Below are 20,973 nucleotides of genomic sequence, written 5' to 3'. Positions count from 1 at the left end.
AACATCAAAATCATCTCACATGAATCTTTATACCATTTCACTGTCAACCGGACTTTAACTCAAACTAAAATTTTGGACTTCTTTAGTTAGTATTTAACTGATAAGGTGCCACGTACCAAATCAAAGTTGTAGCCAATAGCTACATATCTTCTCCAGCCCAAGTTTCAGTAAAGCTTCAGAACACACTTCAGCCCTCATCACTATGCGCCCTTTCTAATTATTACTTTGCTGGGAGGAAAAAAATTTCATTCAAATATCTGACGATTCAAGGGAACAAGAAGTGACCACTATAAATATTGTGACATTCTGTTTAGCATCTGAACTTACGGCAAAGAAGGACCAAATCTTAGAAGTATTAGGAGCAGTTTCTCAGTAAAAACCACGTCCTGATCATGTATCGATAATTAAAATCTCTGAGAAGCAGTGTGGCATGTAAGAGACGTTTATCTTAACTGCAGAAGTCAAAGAATGTAACCCAAAATTTCGGAACATTTTTATGACAGCTACAAAAGATGAAAGTGACATTAGGAGGAAGTTTCGAACATGCCTTGGAGAAGTTTTGTCTGGGGGGCACTTGTAACCCAATACACGTCAATACAGTAGAAAATATACCAGAAGTAATGAGAAAAAGAATACTGGAACATTTTGGATCTTTATACAAATGAAAGAGAGTAGATTAACCAAAAAGGCCTTCAAATGTTTGTGGAAGAAGATGTCAAGATGGATCCACGAATCAATAAACCGGACAAGTGTAAGTGGGAGTCATGTTCTGAGGGTTCCGTAAAAATTCAATTACATATACAGATAATAATACTAATTTCATGTGGCTCAATGGCCTGGAGCAAGTCTTTCTACTGGATACCACTTTGACAACTTTTGTGTGTCCTACCTACCCCAGTTATCCAACTGGATATAGGGGGACCTACTGTTTAACGTGGAATCCAAATCCCGTGTCATTTCTGTTGACATCTCACACTGTTGGCAGCTGAAGGCTAGGTAAAAACAAAGACTGAAAAGTACATAGTTCAACCAAGACTTGACCCTGCACCCTCTGCTTCCTGGCACACACTTGACTGCTATACCATCAGGCCTGATGTGTATAAATTTTTCACCTATAGGTTTCGATGATAGTTTGCGAAAACCAGCATATGTGACATATGGTTGTATCTTTTTATTGTACTGACTTACAAGCTTTACTCTAGCAGGGAACTGTAGACTACAGTATGTGACAAATTTCAGTTTCACACCTCTGCCTGTTCGTGATAAAAAAAGATCTTAACGGTCGAACAGACAGACAATTTGATCCTTTAAGGGTTCCATTTTTACCAACTGAGGTACGGAGTCCTAAAAAGAATTTAGGGGAAAAAATTATATATCAGCTGACGAAACAACTTATAAAGGTTTAGGGAAAAATCATTCAATATGGAAGAATTCCAAGCTAGAAGAGTGAAAACTGGTATGAAGTGATCAGAAGGAAGAAGAAAAACACAATGAACAGATAAAGGGTTACTTGAAGGAAGGGGAGGGGGAGTGTCTGTGATTCTATCAAAGTTTCTATTAAGCATATTGAAAAGTACACAGTGCAAATCCCTGGCACGGAAGTGCAGCCATTGACATGGCTTGAAGTACACAGGATAAACAGATCTGATTGACATTTAAGAATAATCAACCTGTTACAACAGATGATTTTACAAAATGACTTGACTTCATAACATTAAGGATATGTTCTGCAGAAAATTTCACAAATTGTTTCAGTAATTATTGCATAATGTTTTAATTTTGTGTGGACATAGTTAGTTGGTTGCATGATCCATTGATCAATCCCACGGTACGGTAGCCGTTATGATGTGGAATGTGTCAATTGCGGAAGAAATGCACATATGAAACAAAAAAACAAAGATGCTGTAACTTACCAAATGGGAAAGCGCTGGTAGGTAGACACAATAAAAAACACACAAACACAAATTTCAAGCTTTCACAACCCAAGGTTGCTTCATCAGGAAAGAGGGAAGGAGAGGGAAAGACTAAAGGATGTGGGTTTTAACGGAGAGGGTAAGAAGTCATTCCAATCGTGGGAGCGGAAAGACTTACCTTAGGGAGAAAAAGGACTTACCCCTAAGGTAAGTTTTTCCCCCTAAGGTAAGTCTTTCCACTCCAGGGATTGGAATGACTCCTTACCCTCTCCCTTAAAACCCACATCCTTTCATCTTTCCCTCTCCTTCCCTCCTTCCTGATGAAGCAACCTTGGGTTGCGGAAGCTTGAAATTTGTGTGTATGTGTATGTGTGTGTGTGTGTGTGTGTGTGTGTGTGTGTTTGTGAGTTTTTTATTGTGTATCTACCAGCGCTTTCCCGTTTGGTAAGTTACAGCATCTTTGTTTTTTATATATATTTTTTCCACGTGGAATTTTTCCCTAAAGATTAATATTTCTATTACTTACCCCATTCCCTTAAATGGCACAAAATGCATATACTATATTTATAGATTTATTTATTCCTATCCAAGAATTCATCTATGGTATAGAAGGAGTTGTCAAGGAGATATGATTTCAATTTATTTTTGAAGCTATTACTGCTGCCTGTCAGACACCTTATTTCATCTGGTAATTTGTCAAAACTTTTAATAGCAGCATATTTTACCCCTTTCTGCGCCAAAGATAGGTTGAGCAAAGGATAGTGTAAGTCTTCCTTTTTTCCGGTATTATAATCATGAATATCACTATTGTTTTTAAACTGGTCCATGTTGTTGAGAACAAATTTCATTAGTGAGTAGATGTATTGTCAGGGTGTTGTAAGAACCCCAATCTTTTAAAAAGATGCCTGCAAGATGTGCGACTATGAACCCCACACATTATTCTAACTACTTTCTTTTGAGCAGTGAATACCTTTTGCCTAAGCGTTGAGTTACCCCAGAATATTATTCCATATGACATCAGAGAGTGAAAGTCTGCAAAGTATGTTAGCTTACTAATTTCTACATCCTCAAAATTGGCAATTATTCTGATCGCAAAAGTTGCTGAACCTAGTCACTTTAGGAAATCCAAAATATGAATTTTTCAATTAAGATTCTCATCTATATGTACACAAAAACTTAGTATGCTCTACCCTGTCTACTGACTTCCGTTGTGTTATATATATTGAAGGAACTGTACTTTTTCCAGCAGAAAATTGGATGTACTGTGTTTTTTCAACGTTTAGAGCAATCCCACAGGCAAAAAGCCAATTAATGACTTTTCCAAAAACCTTATTTGTATCATTTTCAATTGGACTTTCTTTTACTGGATTAATAATGATGCTTGTATCATCAGCAAACAGTGTCAGTTCAGCTTCCTGTTTCAGATAGGAAGGGAGGTCGTTCACATATATGAAGAACAGCCCTGTGGGCACCTAATATAATTTCACCCCCGTTAGCTGAAGTGGCAAACTTATTTAAATCACTTGACCCATATAAGAAAACTTTTTGCTTCCTGTTCTGTAGGTATTACTTAAACCACTCATATGCTATTCCATTTATGCCATAGAATTGTAATTTCTCTAACATAATGTCATGACTCACACAATCAAATGCTTTGGACAAGTCACAGAAAATTCCTATTGGTGACATTTTACTATTTAAAGACTCTCCTATTGGTGACATTTTACTATTTAAAGACTCTATCATGTGGGCAGTGAAACTGTATATTGCTGTCTCAGTGGAACAGCATTTTTGAAATCCGAACTGTGATTTACTAAGTATCCCATTACTGTTGAGATGGCTAACCACTCTTGAGTACATTACTTTCTCAAAGATTTTTGAGAATGCTGTAAGCAAGGATACTGGTCAATAATTATTGACATCTGTGGTGTCCCCCTTTTTGTAGAGAGGCCTGACAATGGCATATTTTAACCTGCCTGGGAAAATACCTTGAGCTAGTGATGCATTACATATGTGACTCAGAACATCAGCTGAAACTGCTCCACATTGTTTTAATATCTTATTAGAGATGTCATCTACTCCAACAGAACATTTATTTTTCAGAGATTTAATAATTTTACTTATTTCACAAGAGGTTGTTAGATGAAACTTAATCTAATTTTTTTCAAAACAGACTCTTCCATGTACTGCCTAGATTTTTCTTTTGAACTGCTCCCACCAATTTTTTCTCCTACACTTAAGAAATGGTTGTTAAATACATTAGCTACTTGTGTACTGTTGGTTAGGATGGTCTCGTTCTCTCAAACAGTAACACTACCTACCCCAGTGGTTAATTTTCCTGTCTCCCTTCTAACAACATTCCATATTGATTTGATTTTATTGCCAGAGTTGTTAATTTCTTCTCTAATTTACATATTTCTTTATTTCCTTACAACTTTTCTCAGTATGTTACAATAATTTTTATAGTGTAAAGCTACTTCTAGATCTTTACTAGTTCTTGCTGTCTCATACAGTTTTCTTTCTCTTTATGAAGACACTTTAATACCTGTAGTAATCTAAGGTCTCTTTGAGAAGTGTGTGGTGTTACACTTAGTAATTTTCTATGGGAAACAATGTTCAAAGATGACATAAATTTATCAAGAAATATGCTGCACTTATCACTAGCATTTGGCTCATTATATACATCTCCCCAATTAACATTTCTTAAGCTTTCTCTGAAGTGCTGTATAGGTACCGCATTGAGTGACCTCACACTTTTACTTAATTGTTTCTGAACTGTACACCTTGTTAGGTTTTGAAAGTTAATCAGTTGTGCATCGTGGTCTGACCACAGGGAAAGTCCATGTTTGTTTTACATCCTCTTTCTGTACAAATACATTATATATTAGTGTGCTACTGTCCTGACCTATACGTGTAGGGAAATTGATCACTGATTCTAAGTTATATGTTGTTAATAACACTTCTAGTTCACCTTTCCTATCAAAATTATTTAGAAAGTTTACTTTGAAATCACCACAGATTAATAACTTCTTCTTTTTGTCTGACAGACAGCATAATAGGGAGTCAAACTTTTTTTATGATCAGCTCCCAGTCTCCTAATGAGGACCTGTACACTGTTGCTAATATCAATACTACATTATATAGCTGAAGTTCACATGCACAAACCTCAAAGTGCTGATCAACACAAAATTTGCTTACTTCTACAGTTTTGCATTTATACCCTTGTTTTATGAAAATGGCAACTCCTCCTTCATCCATCCTATATCTATTATACCCACTTATACTGACACTATCTATGCCCACAGTTACATAATGTTCAGACAGGCGGAGTATATCAATCTCATTGTTATTTTTGAGGTCATCCAAACACACTAATAGCTCATCTACTTTATTTTTTATTCCCCTGATATTTTGATTAAGTATGTTGATACCGCCCTTAGCTTTACCCTATTACCTGTATGTGATGTTTCTTTTATTCTATTTATCTTGATTTTCATCTGTCTGGACTGTGGCTTTAACCTAAAAAACCTGTCTGCCTGGACCCATTAACCACAGGGATCACCCCTTGTGTGACTGTGGACCCCCTTACAGTTTCTGCTAATAGAGAAGCTAACTATAGAAAGTATATGGCAGGCTTTGTTTTATTAAAAAGTTATCATGATCAGTCTCTATGTTCTTATTCTATTAAATGTAAATTACAAGGTATGTTAAGAAATTGTTTAAAAATGGGCAAAGAACTTTTTTTCGTAAATGGCCTCAAACATAAACAAGGATCAAAATTTTTTTGTAGCTTTCTTATTAAATTAAATTTGGCATGACTGACAATGAAATATGTCTATCCAATAATTTACAGCAGAAACTTAAGCCGAGTGCAGACTCGACAGATAAAAATCCAAGCCGGGTGCACGTCTATCACCAGTGCCACGGCATACTTTATGGGATGATATGGATCAAATACTTGCAGATGCAGCCAGGTAAGGACTTGTGAATGCAGACAGCTCTTCTCTTACCTGTATGGACCACTACAAACTATTTTTGGTGACTTTTGTCCTGTATGTACCAAAAAGATGACAAATGAGCGATGATTAACACCATAACCAACGTAACATTACTGTAAAATGTGTGCCTAACAAAACAGAAGTAAATCACTTATTGAAACATTTGTCTGGCCTCATAAATGTTGAAGGTATTTCAGAGGTTTGGTGACGACTGCACAAAATGTGTAGACAACAGTTACACTTTGCACGTAATGAAGGGAACCTCTGGCTGCTGAATGGAAGAAATCGATCTTTCACATTAACAGTTGCAGTTGTACACCTGATTGAAGTTTCCTGCAGAAAAAAACTACAGTGTTCTCAGTGTGTGATGTTCAATGTGACTAACATTCTATGCATTGCTGGTTTGGACAATCTGTCATGAAATTTTACTTAGATGTCTTGAAAATGATTGCAGCTAAAACTGATCTTAAAAAAGGATATCTGTTATTCCAGGTAATCCGAAGTGTGCAATAAGAATTATATTACAGGAACCAAATGTAAAGAGACTTAATGTAAATCCTAAAAGTAACAAGACTGTAATCACATTCTTCTCTTTACAAGGACTTACCTGCCTATAAAGACGTCTGTTTTCTTCAGTGTTCTCAACACCAATTTCTGAAAATCTCTTGCCTATGGTAGCAGTGGACTCATCAGCAGCTAAGATACCTTTGCCAGGTGCCACTATGGCCTGTGCAATCTGACGCAGTTCCTGCTGCAGTTCAGGTGGTGGGTAGTTGAAGTAGGTTGTCATGTTGAATGGGGATTACACACTGAAACAAAAATTTCAGTCCTAGTTTACTCTCCCATTAAAGAACACACAATCTCAGCTTACATGATCACACTGAAGTTTAGTACACTCAGTTATAATCAAATAACCACAAAGGAAGTAAAGGCTTCTGCCTTTGCAATGCACATCTGGATGTATAGTAATGGTGCTGCATATCACATACAGCAGCAACGTGTTATATTCCAGACCACAATAACTTAATGTAGGATAGTATGCTTTACTGGGGAATGTGTCACACTTGCCCCTCCCCTCCCCAAATGCACCTGAACATATTTTAGTTTCTTGGATAGATTTAACACTATTAATGATTTTATAGTTATAGTGATAATCGAATTGACATCATCCTCATCTGCTGCCACAACCACAACTATGTCTATAACCACCACCACCACCACCACCACCACCAACAAAATAAAATTGTAGCTACAAGAACTGTGCCATCTGGTGCCTTAATACCAAACAGTGTTTTATCTCCTTGGACCAAATGCTCAGATGGTCATGTATCTCATCAGTATTGAGTGGAAATAATCTTATTCCCGAGCCTACTGTGTAATCATGCCACAATCAGTTGGCAAATGAATGTTGGATTCCACTAATACTGGCTATTAAAAAGATGTCCTAAAGCACTTCCTTACATTATTGGTTACTAGAGAGAGATGTGTCTGGTATTCATTTCTACTCAGTTGCACCTGATGCAACTCTTGCACTGCAGTTCAGGTTTAAAATCCATCAGCATGACATTAGTGAATAATAATGTCACTTTATTCATTATAATTGTGTGACGAACAATGGGTAACTGCAATACAGATAACGGCATAGCTCACTCTAAAATTTTGTACATAAAATGCTCAGAATTTCACTGTAAGTGCTTCTCAATGTTATTCTGTGAACTACTACAATGCTTTCCAGAAAGTACCAAACAATGTGACCCAAGCCAACTACGAGACGTAATTAAATCGTGGTAACACCGAGTGGGGTGGCGCAACAAAACTGTTCCTTCCATTAAGTTATCTCCAATTCCTTCCTCCACTGTTGCCCAGGGAGATAGTGCTCCATTTCTGATCTGTTTATGAAATGCTACTGTCTTCATCTCCTCACAAGGTTATATTGTAGATACGTTATTAGGAATCTTTCATTTTACCAGTCAACACAGCTTATGGTCTATCTGACATGGAGAGATGAGAGAAAACTTTTTTCTTCAATTTACCTACAATACACAGTACGCAAATAAAAAGCACATCACCATCCTTTCATTTTCAGTATAGGCTTCTGAATGACAGTTAAAAATTTGTAATTACCTCTATTCATTAGTAGCTGTCAAATTACGATTATTCTAATCCAGCATTCCCGTTCAGTTCAATGACATTAACAATCTGAGGTGCTATGTCAGCTGATCCGCGAATATATCTGTTAAAGAAACCTTAAACATATGCAATGTTACTTATTCCAACATGGTAACTAACTGTCACAAAAAAAAAACCGACTTTCTAATAAAAGTCTGAATTCTTATTTTTTCTCGGTTCTAAATGCCTTAACACACCAGAAATAATTTTAATTACTGGGTTACCATCAGACCTGGGCCCACATGTTATTAAAATTTATTCGCTAGGGGGCGTAACACAAAGTAGTAAAGTACAATTCGCCGAGCAAGATTACCGAGGGCTAAACAACGAGCGGCAACTGTTCGCTATAATTTGATAGCAAAATAAAAGCAAAATTAAATACAATCTTCTCACATAGTACTTATTTTGTTGCTGAGAGGTGTACCTTTACGCAAAATGAAAGCGATGATTCCACGAGGGCAATGCGGCAGATACTACTACAGAGATCGACAACTACTTCGTCTGCAGAGCCACGAAGCCCCCGCCTCCCGTTTACTGAGAAGCGATTTCGCAAGTTCACACTCGGTGTTTCGTGCTGATAGTCACGTGAACCAGCTGGCTGCTGCAAGGTGGGACACACAGGTCACACCTCACTCAAGCGCCAAAGCCAATCACGCAACAGGACGCGCGCCACGCCACATCCAGCTGAAAAAGCGGGAGGTCGTGGGAGGGGGAGGAGAAGAGAGGGGACGATGGCTGTACACTGTCTGTATCTGACGCAACGTCTACGTCACATCTGCAACATGTAAACCTGTTAACCGAAGGCAGTGTCAAACAGGAGCCATAAATCGCGCTTAAATTAACTAAAATTTAAACACATCACACATCCGGAATGGTTAAACAGCACACTTTTAAGACTTGTCGAGTTCGTCCATTTCATCGTGCGGAGAAAAGACACCTGAAACCGAAACAGACTGATGGGAAATGTTATACGCAGTGTACAGCGTACGTTGAATTTAGTTTTTTTTTAAGTGCTGGTAAAAAGCGTTGATGGGGTAGAACTTTCCTTGTAGACTGACGAAAACATCTCAAAATCTCTTGATAACCAACGTCCACACATCAGTAGTTGGACTTCGGTAGGTGTTTGCCTGTTCATATAAAAGCAATGCGGTATCCACACCTCTTCTTGGCCACGTTAATCTGATGATACACATGTCGCAAGAAATACGCCGCATTGCAACTTTAAGAGGTACAGTAACGTTTCCATGAACCAGGATGTTCGGCGCTTTTGAGGGCTATCTGCTTCCTAAATTAAAAAAAAAAAAAAAAAAAAAAAAAAGTTTGATGAACACAGTAACCTTCAAGGTATTCTTATAAAACGTAAAGGCAGTAAGGCATTGAACCACCTTCACAAGCACAGATCTGTACAGTAAACTTGAGATCGCAGAGAATTTGAACTGGAAGAAAATAGAGAGAGCTTTCAATGAGTGTCTTGAGGCGAGAGAAATTTTACAGAACATTCCAAAGAGCAGTGTGCCGAGATACCTTACGACAGAAAGCGAAGACTTTTATTGACAAGACAGATACGGTAGCAAGAAACCAGGATATTGGGTGCCTGATCATCACAAATATGTTTCCACGTGACCAGTAAGAAACTCAGACTTCCCAGAGATGTTTCGGTCGACAAAACTGGAGCGCTCTCTGCTCATTTCTGACACCTCAGTGCTGTGGAGGATGGAAATAATCCATGATCTTGTAGAGTGATTTGGGAAGTCTATGCGCTCGTAGCGGTGGGTTACTGCTCCCTTGCGATGCACAATAATGCCTTCAGTGCACGAGTTTCTGGACCCATAGAGATGCCGTGATCGGTGATTGCTTAGCGCGGTATGTGCACTCAGCTTTTGGTAAGGGACGACTTCATCTGCCTTCATGGCACCTGTGGCAGCCCACTTCACCATTGCTTCACTCCTGTTCGCTCCACTGCTTTCAGTTCGGAAATTAATCTTAAGAAACTTAAGTTACATGATGCAGTTTGCTATCTGCAATAAACAGTGAAAACCGAAAGAAAATCCCTTTCAAAAAGGACTATGTCCACGCGGAAACAGCGCCGTTGGAATCCTGCATGACGCGAAAAGTTCTAATGGTTCAAAGCACTATGGGACTCAACTGCTGAGGTCATCAGTCCCCTAGAACTTGCAACTATTTAAACCGAACTTGAGGACATCACACACACATCCATGCCCGAGGCAGGATTCGAACCTGCGACCGTAGTTGTCGCGCGATTCCAGACTGAAGCGCCTAGAACCGCTCGGCCACACCGGCCGGCCCCGCGAAAAGTATTTTGACTGCCAAATGTCAAGCTAAAAACATCATCCACAACGCTTCCATCCTCTGATTACCACTGTGAATCAACGGACATCAGAAGTGCGGCTGGAAAATCATCCACATTTATTAGATGTAATTTTAAGCGATAGAAAAAGTGGAAGATGAATGGATAAATAAGGAAATGAGGGAGCCAAGAATTAAACGAATCGATATAAAATGTGTCGCCATAGCTCATGACGTAGCGTAATTACCAGGACTACCGCTGAAGTCAGACACACCATATAGCACATTAATCAGATGGCTATGAAAACTAGCCTCCAAATCTCTTCGAGAAAATTCAATACAACGATAGCAAATAAGCCGATTGGGATCCCTGACGAGATGCGTCACACAGGGGAAACATTTCAAATTGAACAAGAAATCCCAACTTCGCCATACCAGACAGCCGCTTTCTCAGAAGTACTCCACGTTGCTGAGACATCATTAACCATCAATGTCATCGGCATCGGCAAAATGGGACGACAGATTCTGACGAAAACATTCATTCGGAGCCAAGATGCAAGACTGTACATGGATGTGCAAGAACTCAGAGAAAACTATTTTCTTTGACAGAACCGCTACGGTCGCAGGTTCGAATCCTGCCTCGGGCATGGATGTGTGTGATGTCCTTAGGTTAGTTAGGTTTAAGTAGTTCTAAGTTCTAGGCGAGTGATGACGTCAGATGTTAAGTCCCATAGTGCTCAGAGCCATTTTTTTAAAAAAAAAACAGCCCGAGAAGTTAACTAAGAGAAGACGTTGTCATCAAGGTCGTTTCGGTTTTAAGGAAATGCTGCACGTTAGACTACCAACAATTACGGCAGGTAAACAGTTTGATACAACAAACCAAACGGACCGCTTTAACCGTCTGCTGAAAACCTAAAACACGTTGGAAGACGAGAAGTAATTTGAGAGACAACGTAAGGCGGCATGGGCGCCTTGCGAAGTCACGATATTACTGTGATTGTACAAAGGCTGTTATTTCAATTTAACTAAGGCGATTTTCACAAAATTGGAAGATATAGAAGAATTCAGCCTACGAACGATAAACAAAATTTTTGATGTCTTACGTCCTCAAGATTATCTTTTTTGCGATAATTAGTGAGAAATCATATGCCGTGCACGTTAGATGCAGCTACCAAGATTTGGGGAGACGTGCTCTCGGAATCGAATTCGCCCGGCGGATTAATGACAAGGACTGGCCCCCTTGGATGTGGTTTTCAGGCAGTTTTTCAACATCCGACTAGGTAAATACCGGGCTGGTACCAACGTGCCGCTTCAGTTGCACGATTCGCGGACATTTAGAAAGAGTTTGTGCATTTTCACATTGGCTAAAGCAGACGCAGACAGGTGGGGGTACACAAATTATCCCGCGAAAGTACACGATAGAGACTAGGAAAAAGAAGAAAGAGTGAGAAATTATTAGTAGCAGACAGCGGCAAGGTAGGGGCACTCGCTCTTACTTCCCATCACATCATTTCTTTCTGAATAAATATAGAACGTTGCTGCGCAATCAGCGGCCATTAATATGTATGGGTTACGTACACGAAACAGACCAGCGACATTGTTTGCAAAACATCGGATAAGCGAACAATGAACAGTCTCATTATCGACCACTTCTAGAAGTCAAGAGACTTTTTCTGTCGGTGGAAGCCTTATCACTAACTACAGCGCTTTCCACAGTGGACAAAGAGAGAGAATGACTTGCGGATCAACTTTTGAATTACCGTGGATGGAACCATCTCTACGCATCTGTCAAGTCTGGCCAAACTAACTCCTCCTCACTAAACACACTTTTGGTCAGCTTCACTTCTCTAGGACAGAAACACCACTGAAGCTTAACTGTTTATGTTTGCTTACGCAGGATGTCCCAAACCTGAAAGTCAAAGTTTTACAGGTGGCAGAGAATCTTAGGCAGTTTTTAAGGCAAGTAAATAATAGTCGAAAATGAACATTTAGTTTTTTACTTATATAAACAACTTACATCTTGTATTTCTGCGCTGGACAATATTCTGATTACAATTTCTTTATTTTCTGAGAAGATAAGTAATATCCCAACTCAGGTTAAGTCAGTCAGTATGCGTATTTGGTTTCATTCAACGCCAAGACAACTTAGTTATTGTTAGGGACGGAACACTCGTTCGGCTTCGTGAAGGAAAATGGGTGAAACTGCAGTTGCTTTACTGAAAGAGGCTTCACACTATTCTTCATCAATTTCTAGCAAAAAAACCACATAATGTAGGTCAACGTTGCTGTACGTGGCATTTAAACTTTAGTCGTGATCCAAGCGTTTTGCCTCTGATCCACATCACGTGGTTCCCAATGTAAATTTGACCGGCCGGAACGAAAGTCTCGCATAAAATGAAATGTCCTTCAACCAACTGCGTGCAGGTGCGATGTTAATAAAGGATGAAACAAGCACAAACATAAATGGTGCCTTGAATAAGCGGAGCTTTCCAGAATGGGGCTAAATAACGACTTTATTTTTGCCTAAATCCCTACAGTCGACTCATTAAGCCAGTTGAACACTGTCGATCGTAGAATTGGGCTCCCAATCCCAGAGATCCACTAATACACGTTCCGCATTCGAAGACCTCAATAAGTAAGCAAACAGACACCTGCTACGCAGTCCGAAAGGAATGCCCATACGTGTGTCATTGGACACATCACAGTTTCAACTTAGTGGTTAACCTGAAAGTCACCAGGATTTTCTTCCACGTCGTATCTTCATGGCAACACATCACTGAATTAACGCAGTATATCTTCACATCACCAATCATCTGAAGCTTTATATGCTCGTAAATTATTTCTTTCAGATTATTGATTGTTACAAGCTACTTCTTCATGATCATTTTTCTTTCGGAAATTCGGAGTAGGTATTAAAATCCATGGAGAAGAAATAAAATCTGTGAGGTTAGCCGATGACACTGTAATTCTGTCAGAGACAGTAAAGGACCTGGAAGAGCAGTTGAACGGAATGGACAGTGTCTTGAAAGGAGGATATAAGATGAACATCAACAAAAGCAAAACGAGGATAACGGAATGTAGTCGAATTAAGTCTGGTGATGCTGAGGGAATTAGATTAAGAAATGAGACACTTAAAGTAGATTAGATTAGATTAGATTTACTTTCATTCCAATTGATCCGTAGTGAGGAGGTCCTCCAGGATGTGGAACATGTCAGAAAAACAACAATACATGACAAATATTTACAACTAAAACAAATAAGCTAATGTACCATTCCACAGGTCCCAAGTGGAATGATCGTCATTTTTTAATGAACACTTAGAGTCATTTTACAAATACTATTGCACTGAATTTAAAATAAAAAAGTTTTTTATTTATTTATAAGGTAAGAAACATGTAATACAACTACTGTAATACTTGTTTACAATGAACACATTACTGCACTGAAATGGTGCAGAAGTTAGATTATACTTACACACTTACACACACACAAGCGCACACACACACACACACACACACACACACACACACACACACACAAATTTTCAGTGAACACATTACTGCACTGAAATTGTGCAGAAGTTATATTGTACTTATATACAAATCAGTTGGTTTTCCTAAGAAATTCATCAATGGAGTAGAAGGAGTTGGCCACCAATAACTCCTTTAGGCTTCTCTTAAACTGAATTTCATTGGTTGTTAAGCTTTTTATGGCTGCTGGCAAGTTATTGAAAATGTGTGTTCCTGAATAATGCACACCTTTTTGTACAAGACTAAGTGACTTTAAATCCTTGTGAAGATTATTCTTATTTCTAGTATTGATTCCATGAATTGAGCTGTTGGTTTGAAAAAGTGATATATTTTTAATGACAAATTTCATTAAGGAATAAATATATTGGGAAGCTGTAGTTAGTATTCCTAGTTCCCTAAACAGGCTTCTGCAGGATGTTCTTGAGTTCACACCACATATAATTCTTACTGCACGTTTTTGTGCCCGGAAAACTTTAGCTTGGCTTGATGAATTTTGCTATTTGGGGAGCAAAATAACTGATGATGGTCGAAGTAGAGAGGATATAAAATGTAGACTGGCAATGGCACGGAAAGCGTTTCTGAAGAAGAGAAATTTGCTAACATAGAGTATAGATTTAAGTGTCAGGAAGTGGTTTCTGAAAGTATTTGTGTGGAGTGTAGCCATGTATGGAAGTGAAACATGGACGATAAATAGTCTGGACAAGAAGAGAATAGAAGCTTTCGAAATGTGGTACTACAGAAGAATGCTGAAGATTAGATGGGTAGATCACATAACTAATGAGGAAGTATTGAATAGGATTGGGGAGAAGAGGAGTTTGTGGCACAACTTGATTAGAAGAAGGGATTGCTTGGTAGGACATATTCTGAGGCACTAAGGGAGCACCAATTTAGTATTAAAGGGCAGCGTGGAGGGTAAAAATCGTAGAGGGAGACCAAGAGATGAATACACTAAGCAGATTCAGAAGGATGTAGGTTGCAGTAGGTACTGGGAGATGAAGAAGCTTGCACAGGATAGAGTAGCATGGAGAGCTGCATCGAACCAGTCTCAGGACTGAAGACCACAACAACAACACAGGCTATTGCCTACTTGAACTCAAAAACACAATCATTTCCATCTTTACTGAGATCTTCCAATATCTTTTTCCAAATCGGCTTGTGTCTCTGGATCTGATGGGGGAACTCTCTGATCCGGTATTCGCATGGGGGGTTGTCTCCAATTTTCACGATATTTTTTAATTTCTTCGCTCATGATGCAAATATTTCGTTTCGAATCATGTCTCTTCCTGTATAGCCCTTCATTTGAATTTTATTTTCTTATGTTTTGTGGTAACCCATTTCATGGCGGTCTCTTGTACTTTATGGACAAATGTTCCGCTAATGGTACCACAGACAGTTGGGAACTTGTCTTCTATTTTCAATATAGAAATCAAAATCATAACGTACATCACAGCTGAAGTTCAAGATTCGAGAAGTTTGTTCTTTAACTTAAGTATCTAAAACAATTTTTGATCTGACTGGTTATTTTCCACGGGATAGCATTATTTTCGTTTTATTACCGAAACTTTTAAATTGTATTGCTGATATGTGTCGCTCAGCTTGTGTACTGATCTTTGGAGATAGCCATAATTCGCTAACTTAATTCTTTTGTTTACTTTAGATTTTTATTTATGAAGGATCAAAACGTAAATATTAAAAAGAATAGGCGATAGTCCTCACTGTGTCTTAACCTCCCATTAATAACTATTTCTTGTAATTGTTTTCTACCTGTTTTTATAACAATGCGTGAATGTTTATAAAGATTTTCGCTACCTCTATTAGGTGATAAGGATATCGACATTTGGATCTGACCTCTCATAGGCTAGCAATGTCGATTAAAGCCATATAGGTATCTAAGATTAAATTCTCTGTCTTTTTCAATAATGTTCTTAAATACAGAAACATCGTCCGTGCACGAACGACCCGATCTAAATCCATTTTATTCCTCTGAAATAACAGCTTATATGACTTTCTCCACACGGTTATTGGCTGTCTTTGGGAATAGTATGTAGCCAGAGACTGATGTCACAATAGTTTCCACAGTAACTGCGTTTTTCTTTCTTGAAGAGGGTAATTACTTCTGATGTACAACAGGGGTCTGGGATCTTGCAATTCCTCCAACATTCATTTGTAACTTGGAAAAGTCTTTTATCTAACGATAAGCTTCCATATTTACAAACTGCCTATTGGCTTCTGTCTGGGGTTCTTCGGCCGACGTTCATCTAATGATTTTTCTGACGTTTCGCCAGCACGAGTGGCTGGCATTGTCAAAGCTTCACCCTCTATTGCCGGCAATGGAGGGTGAAGCTTTGACAATGCCAGCCACTCGTGCTGGCGAAACGTCAGAAAAATCATTAGATGAACGTCGGCCGAAGAACCCCAGACAGAAGCCAATAGGCAGTTTGTCAACAAGTGGCCACGAAAGCCTTAACAAAGTTCCATATTTAATTAGTTCGTCATTTATTCCATCCATTTCGGTAGCTTTCTTGTTTTTCATAGCTTTCAAGGCCTCTTGTAGTTGCACCATAGTAATTGGATCTATTGTACATACTTTCTCCAAGGTAATCTTCGGCTTTCTGTGTACATCATCATAAGAAAAGCATTTTGAACGCGTTCGTGTAGTTGGGAACGAGACTTTCAGGTTCATAGGCAGTTTCTAAGCCAGTACAGCATTTGCGACCGAAATATAGCTATACAGAGTTTGTTTGTGTGTGTGTGTGTGTGTGTGTGTGTGTGTGTGTGTGTAGGATGCGCGCGCGCGTGCCGCATCCCCTAGCTCTGCACTGTGGAACCCCCCGCAACGGAATTTTCCACGCCACGTTGCAGTGCCCTGGGCAGCGGACGCTTTCCGTGTCACCTGCGGCAGCAGAAGCGTGGCTTCCGACTACCGGTGACAGGCAATACGTCAGAAAGCTCAAATAATACTGCCAGTCAATCGCTCTCTCTCCATCGCCGCCTCTCCTTCTGCGGCATCAGCTGTCACAGTCAGCGGCAGGACTTGCCTCGTTTCTCGTAAAAGAGAGACACGCACGGTACAGGGGAAACAAATCGAATTTGATGAAATATTCACAGGTCGTCAGCCGTAACACATCGTCTTGAAACTTCAAGATGATGCTGCAACTCTGCAGATTTTTTTTCACCTTCTTCTTCTTCTCTCTCTCTTTTTCCAATCCGTAGTACATTCTGGCTATTGATATAGCAGACCGTTATCGGATACCTAAGCCTCCCCCCCCCCCCCCCCCACTTTCCTTCCAAAGTGGTGCTTATGTGGAGACAGCCGATAATATAAATAGGCGTCATATTGTTGGCGAAGTGCTAGTAACTGCTACACCCAGTGTTCAGCTAACGATTTCGGCTACATTATTTGCAGACAACGCAACAATCGCAGTAGGAACTAAACGTCGTCGACAGCTACTAAAGTAGTTACAGAAAGCAGTAAACGTAAGTGCTCCCAGTAACCGTTCGACGGCATCTACAGTAGAACACGTGCCCAGTGCACTTCGATTCTACGTAGAGAAACCGGCGTTGACGACAGCGCCAAGCGCCGCGTCGCCAGTCCTACAACGGAGGCAGTATTACCCACCTGTTGATGCTCCACTTCACGTGGCTTGGCCCTTTTTCTTTCACGCGTATCGTCGAGTACTGAATCATTCACGAAAGAAACTAGTCATTCTGTGTGTGTGTGTGTGTGTGTGTGTGTGTGTGTGTGTGTGTGTGTGTGTGTCTAAGAGGGAGGGAGTGAATATATATTAAACGATTGTTCAGCAAAGCCTCTTTGTACTACGTATAATTATCCCAATGCACGAGCTTGCTTCTACAGTAGGTGCCCTGGGAGCTGAAGTTTAGTTAGTAGTGCATTATAGGAGCTGAAGTTTAGTTAGTAGTGCATTACGCTGCTCTACTCTGATGTCAGTGCTGCCACGGAGTCCAGGGCTATCTACGTAAATAATTTATAAGTTAAAGGAGAATCAGTATGATAAGATTTTGCAGACCACACACAAAAAAAAAAAAAATCGAAATTATTTCCCAGCAAAGACGTAGTGATACATATCCTCTCAGATAGGATCTACCGTTACGTTTGTCTGTGCACTATACCTACGACCAACTTTTGTAGACAAGAAAGACAGTATGTAATTCCGGTGCGATGTCTAGAAATAATAACTTCAGCCAATCGTCCCTGCAAGACGTTAGAAGTCATACCCCGCAACTACCAACCTACCACGTCATCGATAGTAGGCGATTTGCTTTCGGTTCCTCTTTCACACGGAGAGCCGTACCATGTACTGCTCGGGAAATTCCAGGAGATTGAGACGGAGAAGATACAGGATGATAAGAGACATAAAGGGAAACGAAAATTACGGGGACCTGAAGAGGATGGCAGAAGAGAGGAGAGCGTGGATAGTTAACACGTAAGACCTGCCTTTCGGCAGAACACTGATGATGATGGTGACGGTTCAAAGTGATTTACACCGGAATTGCTGCTCTTATGGTAAATAAGTGTTCATACCATAGGGCAGAATTCAGAATTTAGTACAAATGACGACGAAATAAAACAATAGCAAAGTCTTAACAGTATTATAATCTATGCTGTGCACTATACATATCAGTCAGTGATGTTTGCTGTTCTAGTAAACAGTCATACGAGAAATTCTGAATTTCTGGCGTTACCATAATTAAACCATGCGTCGAATATAAAATTCAGTATAATGAAACATGGAAAAAAATGTTATAGAATAACAGTTTGCATTGCTTAACAAATAGAATATTTCCAAACTCGAATTTACAACAGTAGGGGATAAGAAAACGACATGTAACATGAGAAAAACGTAAGGTAGTAATTGCAAACAGCGCTACGGTGAGTTATGATACATTTGGAGTTTCATTAAAGCTTAAAACATAAAAGCAGAAATAGTACCGCATTTGGTATCAGATCCACACCATCAAAGTACCACGCTGTCAACGCGTTATTTTTAACTTAGTCAGTAGTGAACGTTTTAATACTCATATCCACAGTAACATACGCCGCAGTTCCACAGTAAAGCAAACAGGAAGCCCTTGGGTGTTCGTGAACTTGCCCAAACTGTATCGAGCACAGTCCACTGCTACAACGGAAATGCCCATAAAGTCAGCTTCTCGTGTACTGACTTGACATATTCTAGAACGTTCAAATTGCTAATACGAGTATTACTGTTTCACAGCAATTACGGTTTTGTAACAGGAATACTGAAAGGTAAATTTCGAGAAAAAGTTTCTAATTTTAGTGCAGGCAAGAATGTAACATGTAACAGTGCGTGGAGAGTGATAACTGTGTTGCTCTTAAGCCTAACAAACAGGATGTTCCCAAAAAAGAAAAAAGGGACACGTTTCTTACACCAAAACAACAAAAAAAGTCCAGTAAACATGGGGTCTAAAACGAATACCCTTACAACTATGAGCACTTGTTCGTCTTCGATACTATGAAATACATCTCTTCTACTACAAGGTTTTTGCTTTCCATATTTTGGGAGGAGGTAGTACGGACCAAACCATGAAAAAATTGTGTAGTAAACATGAGATCTAAAATGCATACTTTCAGAGCTACGAGTACTTGTCCGTCTTTGCTAGATATCTTCTCCTGACGAAGCGCTCATACTTCTTCAGGTGTGCATTTTACAGCTCATGTTTCCTAGGGTCTTTTTCTTTTCTTTTTTTAACCATACTATCTTCTTCCAAAATATGGAAGACAAAGAGTTTGTAATAGAAGAGATAGATTTCATAGTATCGAAATAGAACTAGTGCTTATAGCTCTTATGGAATGCATTTTAAAGCCCATGTTTACTGCATTTTTTCCTTGTTTTGGTGTATGGAACCAGTCTTTTTTTAGGACAGCCTGTATATCTAAGTGCAGCGTACTAAAAGGCATCTACGGGTTTGGTAGCAGAGAAGCAAATTCCGGTCATGTCATGAGTTATTAATACAAATGGCAGCTCAGTTTTCTAGCAGTGTTTACAAAAGAGTCAATTCCCTAGCTCATGCTGCAGAGGTAAATTAATGTAAATTCTTAGCACTGACACCTACAGTAGACGCCGAGAACGCAGCGCTTCGCACATGACACTAGTGAACGGGAACATACTGGAAATTAACATAAGCATTTTTGGGTAGATTGCAGTAATAGTTGTACGAAATAAGATTTACGTAGAGCTGAAAAAAAACAAAAAAAAAGAAAGAAACGTTCCATTCACGTGAATCGTGATATGAGTGAAAATAAACATAAGAGAAACGTCACTCCGCGCTGCTGAGCCTCGCAGTTGTCCAGGAGGCGAAAGTGAATAAGAATAGGAAGTTTTAGCATCATTCGTGACTGAAGATGGGCGAAGCAAAGCGTAGTGCGCTTGGTGCGACTTACTGACGCGGCGTCGGCGTCGGCGGTCGGCGTCGCGCTGCGGGCGGCCGGCGCCCAGCCCGGGCCGCCGCCGACTGCCTCTGCGCGGCGTCTCGGCGCGCTAGGCGAGGCTGGGCGCCGGACCGCCGCAATGCGACGCCCGCAGCCTGCAGCCGCCGCCGCTGCGGCACACGCCGGCGCTAGCGTCGCCCGCGGCCGTAAACAAGGCGCCACAGCAGGTGGCTAGCTGCGCCGCGTGGCTGCCGCCCACCGCGACATCCCTACACCTTTCTTTTTACCTACCGCAAGCTTCGTAAGAGCTGCAACAGTTCAGCATCGACGCCGAAATGGCAGCTACGGAGATAAGCGATCGCCGAAGAGAAAGTCGTCTAAAATTGCTCAACTGGACCGAGGGTCTACACAGCTTATGCGAAAGAATTTGCTCCCCTCCCAGCAGTAGTTTTCTACATCTAGTCTACACAAGCCATCTGACGGTGTGTGGCGGAGGGTATTTCTCGTACCACTAACTGACCCCTCTTCACTATTCCAATCGCGAAAGGCGCGTGGGAAAAATGAGTGTCGGTAAACCTCGATAATTTTTCGAATTTTCTCGTTGTGATCATTTCGCTAGATGTATGTGGGAGGAATTAATGTTTCCC

At 40.0% G+C, this 20,973-nt stretch overlaps 1 protein-coding gene across 4 annotated transcripts in view; it reads right to left on the bottom strand.

Moving 5' to 3' along the window:
• Positions 1 to 20,973, bottom strand: part of LOC124711172 (fructose-bisphosphate aldolase-like) — a 128,665-nt gene that overhangs the window by 31,620 nt on the left and 76,072 nt on the right. For 3 of the 4 annotated variants that reach the window (XM_047241096.1, XM_047241099.1, XM_047241097.1), the window contains exon 2: positions 6,519 to 6,720. In XM_047241096.1, the coding sequence (XP_047097052.1) occupies positions 6,519 to 6,701 (183 nt within the window). In that variant the 5' untranslated portion in view covers positions 6,702 to 6,720. Of the gene's footprint in view, positions 1 to 6,518; positions 6,721 to 8,504; positions 8,645 to 20,973 lie in introns of those variants that run through there. The other variant, XM_047241098.1, reaches the window with a different exon arrangement.

This window comes from Schistocerca piceifrons, chromosome 8 (genome assembly GCF_021461385.2).
Source record: "Schistocerca piceifrons isolate TAMUIC-IGC-003096 chromosome 8, iqSchPice1.1, whole genome shotgun sequence".
NCBI lineage: Eukaryota > Metazoa > Arthropoda > Insecta > Orthoptera > Acrididae > Schistocerca > Schistocerca piceifrons.
Note: the sequence above shows the minus strand (reverse complement) of the source record. Positions and strands in the feature narration are given on the sequence as shown.